This window comes from Pongo pygmaeus, chromosome 10 (genome assembly GCF_028885625.2).
Source record: "Pongo pygmaeus isolate AG05252 chromosome 10, NHGRI_mPonPyg2-v2.0_pri, whole genome shotgun sequence".
NCBI classification, from domain to species: domain Eukaryota; kingdom Metazoa; phylum Chordata; class Mammalia; order Primates; family Hominidae; genus Pongo; species Pongo pygmaeus.
In genome coordinates this window covers 2,929,096-2,941,346 of record NC_072383.2, presented here as the reverse complement: position 1 = coordinate 2,941,346, position 12,251 = coordinate 2,929,096, and the positions used below count along the sequence as shown (strand labels likewise).

General features: G+C 47.7%; 2 protein-coding genes across 5 annotated transcripts in view; both read right to left on the bottom strand.

Annotated features, from left to right (window-relative positions):
• The window catches only part of TULP3 (TUB like protein 3), a 50,656-nt gene extending 47,384 nt beyond the window's left edge, over nucleotides 1-3,272 (bottom strand). Inside the window, exon 1 of one of the 4 annotated variants that reach the window (XM_063672334.1) lies at nucleotides 3,037-3,272. In XM_063672334.1, coding sequence (XP_063528404.1) covers nucleotides 3,037-3,077 — 41 coding nt within the window. In that variant the 5' untranslated portion in view covers nucleotides 3,078-3,272. The remainder of the gene's footprint in view (nucleotides 1-3,036) is intronic. The other 3 variants (XM_054443624.2, XM_063672333.1, XM_063672332.1) reach the window with 3 other exon arrangements.
• A 1,236-nt stretch (nucleotides 3,273-4,508) lies between these two features.
• The window catches only part of RHNO1 (RAD9-HUS1-RAD1 interacting nuclear orphan 1), a 12,360-nt gene continuing 4,617 nt past the window's right edge, over nucleotides 4,509-12,251 (bottom strand). The window contains exons 2-3 of the mRNA XM_054443622.2: nucleotides 8,460-8,711; nucleotides 4,509-6,146 (exon numbers count right to left, since the gene is read on the bottom strand). Coding sequence (XP_054299597.1) covers nucleotides 5,592-6,146; nucleotides 8,460-8,627 — 723 coding nt within the window. The 5' untranslated portion in view covers nucleotides 8,628-8,711 and the 3' untranslated portion in view covers nucleotides 4,509-5,591. The remainder of the gene's footprint in view (nucleotides 6,147-8,459; nucleotides 8,712-12,251) is intronic.

Genomic DNA, 12,251 nt, shown 5'->3' with positions numbered 1-12,251 from the left:
ATTATAAAATGCCTCGCCTCAACAAAGGTCCTGAGTGTTGTTTCAAATTTCACCTCCAATTTTCACTAAATATTTCTGATATAAGAAAAATAGGCCAAGCCTGGTGGCTCACACCTGTAATCCCAGCACTTTGGGAGGCTGAGGCAGGAGGATCACTTGAGACCAGGACTTCAAGACCAGCCTGGGCAACATAGTGAGACCTTGTCTCCACAAAAAAATAAAAATTAAAAAAAAATTTGTAGTTAATAATTTCTCTATTTTGTTGAAAATAAATCTGCTTCATGATAAAAGTTACATAATTCCAAGAAAAAAAAAAAAAACATAGAAAATCTAAAAGTTGGTTGTTATCCTTACATTGAAAGGCAGTAATACAGAAAATTCTATCAATGTATTTCATCAAAAACATTAAACAGCCAGGTGGAGGTGGGGGAGGCTCACGCCTGTAATCCCAGCACTTTGGGAGGCAGAGGCGGGCAAATCCCCTGAAGTCGGGAGTTCGAGACCAGCCTGACCAACATGGAGAAACCCCCTCTCTACTAAAAATATAAAAATTAGCCGGGCATGGTGGCGCATGCCTGTAATCCCAGCTACTCAGGAGGCTGAGACTGGAGATCACTGGAACCCAGGAGGCAAGGGAGCCAAGATGGCGCCATTGCACTCCAGCCTGGGCGACAAGAGGTAAACTCTGTTTGAAAAAAAAAAAAAAACATTAAACACACAACCTGAAGCCCAAAAAGAGAAAAAAACAAGAGACTCCCTCTTAGCAACAAATGAGTTAAACAGTGATAGAAGTTGCACTAACATTACAGAGGGCAGGAGAAACATTTGGTGACTCACACATTCCCCTTTGATGTCAATTTTACAATTTAGGGCCAAGTGCAGTGGCTCAGGCCTGTAATCCCAGAAGTTTTGGAGGCCGAGGCAGGCAGATCACTTGAGCTCACTTCGACACCAGCCTGAGCAACATGGCGAAACCCCACCTCTACAAAAAATGCAAGAAATTAGCCAGGTGGTGCCACGCACCTGTGGTCCCAGCTACTAGCGATGCTGAGGTGGGAGGATCGCTTAACCCGGGGAAGAAGAGGTTGAAATTAGTTGAGATCGCCCACCACATCCTAGCCTGGGCGACAGAGTGAGACCCTGTCTCAAAAAAAAATTAAAATTAAATGAAAATAAAATTTAAAGAGCTAGCTTCTTTCGGAAGAAAAAGGAGGGGGACGGGCGCAGTGGCTCACGCCTGTAATCCCAGCACTTTGGGAGGCCGAGGTGGGCAGATCACGAGGTCAAGATATCGAGACCATCCTGGCCAACATGGTGAAGCCCCGTCTCTACTAAAAACACAAAAATTAGCTGGGCGTGGTGGCGCGTGCCTATAGTCCCAGCTACTCAGGAGGCTGAGGCAGGAGAATCACTTGAACCCGGGAAGCGGAGGTTGCAGTGAGCTGAGATCGCACCACTGCATTACCGCCTGGGGACAGAGACTCCGTCTCAGAAAAAAAAAAAAAAAGGAGGGAAAAGCCTCTTGGTCCCAATTTCAAAGTCAATCCCGCATCCCCCCCTTTTTTTCCCCCCAAAAATCTGAGTCATATCAAACATCTGGTACTCATGAAATTTACTACTTTAAATTCACGGAATTAAAACTGAGCGCCCACAACTGAACAAATATTTTCTGAATTCAACCAGAGATGCTGAATACTAACCTTATCTCCCCTACCACTTACACCTGCAAATGTAGTTTTCTTCCTCGACTTGGCGAAAAAAAAGCACAGTGAACAAATTTCAGAGTGCAGCTATCACCTCAATAGAACTTGACGAAAAAGGAAAATACATGTTCTTTACCCCCAACAACTTTGTGACAATTTTTAAAAATGGTTTAAAATTGTTTAAATATCTACTAGTGTAAATATCAAACTAAATCCTTACACGTCAAATCATTTTTTTTTAAGGTGATAGGATCTCGCTGCGTTGCCCAGGCTAGCGAGCTCAGTGGCCCATCACAGGAGTTTGGAACTCCTGGGCTCAAGGAATCCTCCCACCTCAGTCTCTCGAGCCGCTGGAACTACAGGCGCGCATCACCGTGTCCGGCCAAATTTTAATTGATTGATTGATTGATTGATTTGATTTTTTTTTTTTTTTAGAGATGGGGGTCTCGCTATGTTGTCCAGGCTGGTCTCGAACTCCTGAGACCAAGCGATCCTCCTGCCTTGGCCTCCCAAAGTGCTGGGGATAACAGACGTGTTCCACGGCGCCTGGCCCCAAATCTTTGTCTAGGTAATGGAAAAAAAAGCGGGGTATACAGTTGGCGTGTAGGACTTAAATCCTCAGATGACGCCAAAGTTTCTAACCAATGATTTCAAACGGCTTCCCATTAACTTCTCATTAACTTAGCGAACAAGAAAGTGACACGCTGAGATTTTGGATTCTTTTTCTTTCCGAGGCTCTCCCTCTGGCAGAGAAAGAGGCGCACAAACAAGGGGTGTGGCCCACTGGCAAATCGGTCAGACTATCCCGAATCAGGGACAAACACTGGAAAGCAGAGAGGAAAAAGAAGTTTTGCGTTTCCGCTCCTCGGACTCTGCTCCAGAATTCAGTTTTATCCGTCCGAAACAGCGGCGTCAGAACAAGCTACTAAACATCACCCACACCGCCTCCCGGGAGGGGCTGGGTCTCCTCTCGGCTGTGACACCGCCGGGCAGTGCGAGCAGAGCGGGGCCAGCGCCTCTCCCCCGAGGGAAACCGGAGGCCCAGAGGGGCCGAGGGAGCCCGTCACGAAAACTCCAAAAGTTCCTGAGCAGGGACCTGAACCAAAGGTCTTTGCCCACGGCGCGGAATGTAATGCCGCCGCTCCACTTGAGAAAGGGGTCCCCACACGGGAGTAGGGCGAGGGGGTCGCCTCCCGCCGCCGAAACCGGTCCCTCCCTGTCGACAAGTCCCGAGTCCCGCCCTCTCCCCGCAGGGCTCCCGGAGAGGACCCCTGCCTTCTCGCTTCGCCCCTCCGCCTCGCTCGGGAGAAGACCTGCCACGGCCCTGTCTGACCTGTCGCCGCTGGGACCGAGCCGGCAGCGCGAAGCCTCCATGCCCGCCACCGAGGAAGCCCCCACCACGTACACACTCTTCCCCGCCGTCGCTAGAGTGGCTAGGCTGGCACGCCGCCGCGTCCCGCCTCCTGGCAACCGCGTTCCACACTGTCGCCGCCGCCGATTGGTCCGTGTTCTCGTGGCTCCTGTCTCATTGGCTACTGCCGGGGCCCAACGATGCGGGAGGGTTGCTAAGGGGCGGGAGGCGAGCGGGAGCTAAACGCGCCTGCGCGGGGGCGGGGTGATGCGAGCCAGGGATTGGTCCTCTGGAGCGCCTCGCGGGGCCGGTACTGAGGGGGAAGAGTTTGTTTTCGCCTGGGCCTCGCCCGCCGCGCGGCCACCAGGCTAGTTCGGTCAGAGGATTCTCCTACACCCCATCAACCGCCGCGCACGCAACGGCTCCTCGCACCCCCGCCATTTTTACCGAGCCCACCCAGAGCGCTTCCCGAGGTCTGCCCTGTGAGGATGTACAGACCTCTGCCGCTTCCCATTCTGGCCCCTGCCCTGATACCAGCGGCCTTCGTGGACCCCCTCTGGTACCTTCTCCACTCCATCAGTCACTCCCAGTGAAACGCATCTTCCATAGGCTGGCCTTGACCTTCAACTGCACAGAACTTAAGCTTCCCCTACTCCAGCCCAAGCTTTTAGGTCATTCCTAGACCTGCTCTACAGACTCCCCTAAAGCACACGAGGGAATCCAGAAACTCTTTATTTTTTTGAGACAGAGTCTCTCTCTCTCTCTCGCCCAGACTGCAGTGCGGTGGCCCAATCTCAGTTCACCGCAACCTCCGCCTCCCAGGCTCAAGCGATTCTCCTGCCTCAGCCTCTGGAGTAGCTGGGATTACAGGCAGGGGTCACTACTGCCTGGCTATTTTTCGTATTTTTAGCAGAGGTTGGGTTTCACCATGTTGGCCAGACTGGTCTCTTAACTCCTGACCTCAAATGATCCACCCGCCTCAGCCTCCGAAAGTGCTGGGATTACAGGCGTGGGCCCGTCCTGGAGACTCTTTCCATCTACCTTTCTACCTCCTGTGGGCCTTCCTCAAACATCCATAGCCCACAGTCAGAGCCCCTGTCTAAATGTGTACTCTTGTCTCCAATAAATCCTGTCCCCAAATGTCAGTCCCTTTCTCCCTACCGACATGCACATTATAGTCCCTACAAAACATCCTGAGTCCTGACAAGTCATTGCACAAATGGCTTTATGGCGTTCTAAGGTCAAAGTTGTTTCCACATTGGTTTTGAACCTACAAGTTAGTACTTCAGGAGGCACACGCTGAGAGCGGACCGTTACACTGCCTGGGTCAGCCTGCACTCACTGTGTGACCTGTGCATGGTTCATTCTCTGCATCAAATTCCCATCTGTAAAATATGCGGTAATCCCTGCTTGATCTAGTTGGGGCTGGACCTGACACAGTAGGTCCAGCTGAATGAATGCTAAATGAATGGGGTTTAATGAGATGCTACTTGTCTGAGTAAAAGGCCATTTCAGACATTCAGTTGACTGGGGAAGTCCTTCTGCATTAATTACAATAAGTAATACTCATTGAAAACTTTCCTTATTTACACACAGTTGAACAGTTATTCTAAGAAACCATTTTCCCACCCTATTTAATATTGACAGATTTCTTCAGTTAGAAACAAAAACTCAAAACACAAGCAATCCTAAAGAACTCATCTATGTCCCCTTTATCTCCCCTCATCTCATGTAGTCCCTAAAACAGGGCTTGCTGCCCTTTCTTCTTCTTGCCTTTTCAGCAAATGAGTCAAGGTTGCAGAGGTGGCAGTCAACCATAGAGTCACAGAGTTCGATTTTTTTCCATCCATCAGGTCATAGAAGCTGCCACTGAGCCTGACAAGAGTTGGTACTCAAAAATGCAGAATGAATTAGTTTGAATGAGGTGATTAAGGATTAACGAATAGTGGGTAAGGAAACAAAGACCTTTAGTGGATGGGGTAATATTGCTGTATCACTGACGGAAGCAGGATTCTCTAAAAAAACTTTCTGCAGCCATTTACTTACATACATTTTAAAGAGTTACTACAAGATATTTTAAAAATTTAAACAGTTAATGCAAGAAAAATATGAAGCGAATAGTTCATGACACTAAACTGAACTGTTCATGACACAAAGTATCTTAGAAAACATATCTTGGCTGGGCCAGCACTTTGTAAGGTCAAGGCCAGCAGATGACTTGAGGTCAGGATTTTGAGACCAGCCTGGCCAACACGGAGTAACCCCGTCTCTACTAAAAATACAAAAAAATTATCCAGGCATGGTGGCTGGTGCCTGTAATCCCAGGTACTGCGGAGGCTGAGGCAGGAGAATTGCTTGAACCCAGGAAGTGGAGGTTGCAGTAAGGTGAGATCATACCACTGCACTCCAGCCTGGGCAACAGAGCAATATTACATCTTGAAAAAAAACAAAAACAAACAAACAAAAGCCCCTGGGAATTGAATTCCTTTATGACTCCAGAAAACGTATCTCTTTTCTATTGAGATTACTGATGGCAGTCAGCTTTTCACAAGGAATTGGCTTCTGCTCAGCTTCCCTCTCTCCCTGAGGTAAGCAAGCAGGTGCTGTCGTCTCCTCCATGTGACCTTTATTCCATACTTGTCCTCGGGGGTGTCTTTAACCAGAACAGGTCCAGGCTCTGGGCTATTAGGAGTGCCAGTGTGAAGAGTGCAGCTTAGAAGGCTGTTTTCCTTCTGATCTTGGGGAATGAGTTCTTCCTTCACAGACGATGACTCTGGGGTCTGGATATCAGGTGGAATGAACACATAAGGTAAGCTCTGAAGTGCCTGCACTGACATGTTCCCACAGCTTTGGGGACTGAGCACTGGAACTAAGGGTCTTCTGGAAACATCATTTTCTGATTGACTGGGGCACTCTCGGATTAAGGGGATCCTCAATGTCTCTGAACTGGAAGATTGCGGACTCTCAAAAGTTAGATGTGGAAACTTGGAGGTGGTAGATTTTCGACTTGAATGTCTCGCCCGGTTTTGGTGGTAGTGTTTCTGGTAGGCTGGGAACAAGCTTCCTGCTGTTGTATCAAAATCAGGTGATACCTTTAAAAAAAAAAAAGTGAGGTGAGCCTAACTAAGTACTAACCTAAGAGAGGAAACTATATCTGATGACCAGACTCTTAAATCGGGGTCTACTGTAGTAATGAACACAAAACTAAAATAACTGTCTAATGGCATAATAACAGGAAGCTTTGGGCAAATTATTCCATCTCTCTGGCCTTCAGCTTCCTCCTGTGTAGGAAAGGGGACGATGTCTCTTTCACTTTATCACACCATATGGATATAACTTTATAACTTTTTTCTTCCCCCTGGGATGGAGTCTCACTCCGACGTCTAGGCTGGAATGCAGTGGCACCATCTCGGCTCACTGCAACCTCTGTCTCCCAGTTCAAGTGATTCTCCTGCTTCAGCTTCCCGAGTGGCTGGGACTACAGGTGGCTGCTGCCATGCCCAGGTATTTTTTTTTTTTTTTTGGAGACAGAGTTTTGCTCTTGTCGCCCAGGCTGGAGTGCAATGGCACGTCTCTGCTCACTGCAACCTCCGCCTCCCTGATGCAAGCGATTCTGCTGCCTCAGCTTCCCGTGTAGGTCGGAATATAGGTGCGCACCACCACGCCCAGTTAATTTTTGTATTTTTAGTAGAGACAGGATTTTACCATGTTGACCAGGCTGACCTTTAACTCTTGACCTCAGGTGATCCACCCGCCTTGGCCTTCCGAAGTGCTCAGATTACAGGCATGAGCCACGGCACCCAGCCAATTTTTGTATTTTTAGTAGAGTCAGGGTTTCACCGTGTTGGCCAGACTGGTCTCAAACTCCTAACCTCAAGTGATCCACCCACCTCAGCCTCCCAAAGTGCTGGGATTACAGGCATAAGCCACAACGCCTGGCCTAGATATAACTAATTTATCTTTAAACTTCATGGGGGTAGGGACCAGTGGTCTTGTTCTTGATTCCCAGCACCTAGCAGAATGCCTGGAACAAAGAAGGCCCTCAGTTAATGAATAGCCAACTCCAAGCACAGGGGGTGAGAACTAGCAGAGGACCTGGCATATAATGAATATTCAATAAATGTTCATTCCTACTCTTATCCACAGGATTCTGATGTTTAGGTTTCTTCCACAATCCTGTAGCAGATATTATGGTTCTTCCAAGCAGTCCTGAATAAGTTACATTTATTAAATACTCCTAAGCCAAGCTTATGCTTTTGTCTGGCCCTTTTACTATACTACTTTCCTGTTGTATAGTAGCTATATTCTCTTCCCAGGGTTTCTATTTTTTTTTTTTTTTTGAGACAGGGTCTCACACTGTTGCCCAGGCTGGAGTGCAGTAGCGCAATCTTGGCTCACTACAGCCTTGACCTCCCGGCTCAAGAGATCTGTCCACCTTAGCCTCCCAAGTAGCTGGGACTACAGGTGTGCACCACCATGCCCAGCTAATTTTTCTATTAATATTTTTAGTAAAGATGGGGTTTCACCATGTTGCCCAGGCTGGTCTCGAACTCCTGGGCTCAAGCAATCCTCCTTCCTTAGCCTCCCAAAGTTCTAGGATTCCAAACATGAGCCTCCACACCCTGCCTCTCTTCCCAGGGCTTTTAAGCGGTCAAAATATGACATATGCTATTCTTATGGGGTTTTTATTTTTCAAGGTTCAATCCATTAAACAATAAACAGAATATCTAGCCAAATACTCCACCTTTCACATGAAGTTGAGGGAACAATCTCATTTTTAACTTGTTCTGCCATTTATCTGGCATTCTCACCCAGCTAATGGGTAAAAAAACTTTTACACTGAACTCTTTCAGAGGAAAATAGGGGAAGAGAAAGACTCCAGTTCCAGCTAACCCATTCCTCAGTTTGAACTGAGAAAAGAAGATGTACCAGGGAAGATGGCTGGCCACAGACAGAAAGAATACATTAACTCCTTGCCCCTGCCCCCATGAATCTTATTCTTTGGAGTCCCTGGTTCACGGGGCAGAAGAGTCAGCATTCTGGAAAACCTAACAGAGTAAAAGTCAAAGTAGGCTGGGCGCGGTGGCTCACTCCTGTAATCCCAGCACTTTGGGAGGCGAGGCGGGCGGATCACGAGGTCAGGAGATAGAGACCATCCTGGCTAACACGGTGAAACCCCGTCTCTACTGAAAATACAAAAAATTAGCTGGGCGTGGTGGCGGGCGCCTGTAGTCCCAGCTCCTCGGGAGGCTGAGGCAGGAGCATGGCGTGAACCCAGGAGGCGGAGCTTGTGGTGAGCCAAGATCGCGCCACTGTGCTCCAGCCTGGGCGATAGAGCGAGACTCCGTCTCAAAAAAAAAAAAAAAAAAAAAAAAAAAGTCAAAGTAATAATCCCATGGACCTACCCAGGAAGTGATGGTGCTGTGGTCAATGGGCTTGCTGGGCACCTGTCGAGTGTGAGTGATGGGAAGTTGTGTAGATGCACAGCTGTGTTTGGGGCCCTCCAGTGGTTGTTGGTGGAACAGCAGCGGGGCTTTCTGGGAAGGCTGGCGGCGTTTTTTTCTGGGAGGCATCAACCGGTGGATGAGGAACAGTTAGTAACCACATGATGCTGTTAGCCTTCGGGTTGGGGGACAGGCTCCAATTCCAACCCATGCCTGTAGAGAAGAAACAAAAGCTGGGAGCAAATAATTCAGATGATTCCCCAGTTCTTCCTGGTCCTCTGCCAGCCAATTCTACCATAAACCTCAAGACTGTGGGGAGCACGGCCTCCTACACCTACAGCCACCAAGCAAGGCACGATACTCATATTCAACATTCATCTAATGAACATTTCTTGAGTAGGTGCTAAGTGTCATGCTGGGGGCTGGGAATTTAAAGATGAATAACCATTTATTCAACAATCATTAACTGAGTGCCAAGCACTTGTAGTGATACAGAGGTCATCTCTGTTTCAAGGAGCTGAAAGTCTAGCAAAGGGAAACAGACATTTACAACACTGTATGAGAATACAATATGGTTCCATTCATTCCAAAGGAGGCTTTCTGGAAAGGGAGATACCTGACCTAGGTATGAAAGGCATAGAAGAAACAAAAAAGCAAGGAGGGCACTCCAACCTGAGGAAGAGTGTACACAAAGGCATGGAGACGAGACGGAGTATTGTGAATTCTCAAATTCAATGTATCTGGACACAGAGTATGAGAAGATAAATGGCAAGAACTCAGGATAAACATGGTGTCAGGCTGAGGTAAGAAAAAAAAAATAGGTGACATGGCTGGGTGAGGGGGCTTACGCCTGTACTCCCAGCACTTTGGGAGGCCGAGGCAGGCGGATCACCTGAGGTCAGGAGTTCGAGACCACGCTGGCCAACATGGTGAAACCTCATCTCTACTAAAAATACAAAAGTTAGGCTGGGAGTGGTGTCTCATGCCTGTAATCCCAGCACTTTGGGAGGCTGAGGCAGGCTGATCACTTTAGGCCAGGAGTTCAAGGCCAGCCTGGCCAACATGGCAAAATCCCACCTCTACTAAAAATACAAAAATTAGCTGGGCGTGGTGGCACATGCCTGTAGTCCCAGCTACTCAGGAGGCTGAGGATCACTTGAACCCAGGAGGTGGAGGTTGCAGTGAGCTGAGACTGCGCAACTGCACTCCAGCCTGGGCAGCAGAGCTAGACTCTGTCTCAAACAAACAAACAAACAAAAAAGATTAGCCAGGCGTGGTGGTGCATGCCTGTAATCCCAGCTACATGGGAGACCGAGGCAGGAGAATCGCTTCAACCTGGGAGGTGGAGGTTACAGTGAGCCGAGATTGCACCACTGCACTCTAGCCTGGGAGACAAAGCGAGACTCGTCTCCAAAACAAACAAACAAACAAACAAAAAACAGGTGATACCATATGAGTTTGGACTTTAAGCAGAAGAATTTGATCCCACCTGGCTTTTAAAAAATTTTTCACTCCAGATAATGTCAAATATACACTAAAGTAGACTGAATAATATAATGGACCCTGTGTACCAATTATCCAGCTCCGGTAACTATCGGCCAGGCTAATCCTGATCCATCTACACCCCTAGCCACTTCTTCTATCCCTGGATTATTTGGAAGAAAATATATTTGGCCAGGCGTGGTGGCTCATGCCTGTAATCCCAGCACTTTAGAAGGCCGAGGCGGGTGGATCACCTGAGGTCGGGAGTTCAAGACCAGCCTGACCAACGTGGAGAAACTCTGTCTCTATGAAAAATACAAAATTAGCTGGGTGTGATGGCGCATGCCTGTAATCCCAGCTACTCGGAGGCTGAGGCAGGAGAATTGCTTGAACCTGGGAGGCGGAGGTTGCGGTGAGCAGAGATCACGCCATTGCACTCCAGCCTGGGCAACAAGAGTGAAACTCCGTCTCAAAAAAAAAACAGAAAAAGAAAATATATTCTATCCTTCCCATTAATACGACTAAACAAATACATAAATTCTTTAACATTAACAAATATCCAGCCAGCCAGTGTTCTCATTTTCTTTTTTTTCTTTTTTTCGAGATAGGATCTCATCTGTCACCTAGGCTAGAGTACAGTAGCATGATCACGGCTCACTACAGCCTTGACCTCCCAGGCTCAGGTGATCCTCCCACCTCAGCCTCCCAAGTAGCTGGGACTACAGCTCGTACCACAGCGCTCGCTAATTTTCGTATTTTTGTAGAAATAGGGTTTCGTTGTGTTGCCCAGGCTAGTCTTGAATTCCTGAGCTCAAGCTATCTGCGCACCTCAGCCTCCCAAAGTGCTAGGATTACAGGTGTAAGCCACCAACTCCAGGTTTTCTATGTCTTTTTTTTTTTTTTGAGACAGGGCCTTGCTCTGTCACCCAGGCTGGAGTGCAGTGGCGTGATCATGGATCATTGCAGCCTCGAACTCTAAAGCCCAAGCGATCCTCCCACATCAGCTTCCTGAGTAGCTGGAACTACAAGCGAGCACACTGCACCTGGTTAACTTTTTTTAAAACATTTTTTATAGAGATGAGGTCTCACTGTGTTGCCTAGGCTGGTCTCAAACTCCTGGGCTCGACCAATCCTTCCCTCCTTAGCCTTCCAAAATGCTGGGATTACTAGCAATTCTTTAGATAGGCCTTCCCTAACAACTATGTCTAAAATAACAGTCAACTCAACCCCTTGACCTGTTTGATTTTTCTCTATACTTTTATCTTTTGAGATGGAGTCTCACTCTTTCGCCCAGGCTGGAGTGTAGTGGCTTGATCTTGGCTTACTGCAACCTCCACCTCCCAGGTTCAAGCAGTTCTCCACCCTCAGCCTCCCCAGTAGGTGGGATTATAGTCACCTGCCACAATGCTTGGCTAATTTTTATATTTTAAGTAGAGATGAGGTTTCACCATTTTGGCCAGGCTGGTCTTGAACTCAGTTGAGACCTCAACTGATCTGCCTGCCTCGGCCTCCCAAAGTGCTGGGGTTACAAGCATGAGCCACCATGCCTGGCCCCTCTGGTAGCCTTCTAACTGAGTTCCCTGCTTCCTTTTTCCACCCCCAACTCCAACCCAACTTTTCTCACAAGGTGCCTAGAGCATCTTTTTTTAAAGTTTTATTTATTTATTTATTTATTTATTTATTTATTTATTTATTTATTGTAGAGACAGAGTCTTGCTTTGTTGCCTAGACTAGTCTGGAACTCCTAGGCTCAAGCAATCCTTCTGCCTCGCCCACCCAAAGTGTTGGGATTACAGGCATGAGCCACCACGCCTGGCCCAGATCAACTTTAACAAGGGCTTCTTTGGTGGAATGGTGGGACACAAGGTTGAATGCAATAGGTAGAGAGGTAAATGAGAGTTGCAGCTGAGCATGCTGGAAAGTCACACAACAGAGCAGGTTGGTTCTATGCATTTGTGATCCATTCAATCAACAACAAAAAATAATATGCTTTGACTTATATGACTAGGCAGTAGACATACAGGTTAAGAAAAAAAAGGACACAGTTTCTCTTCTTTTTTTTTTTGGATGGAGTCTCGCTCTGTTACACAGGCTAGAGTACAGTGGCGCAATCTTGGCTCACAACCTCTACCTCCTGGGTTCAAGCGATTCTCCTGCCTCAGCTTCATGAGTTGCTGGGACTACAGGCGCATGCCACCATGCCTAGCTAATTTTTGTATTTTTAGTAGAGACGGGGTTTCACTATGTTGACCAGGCTGGTCTCGAACTCCT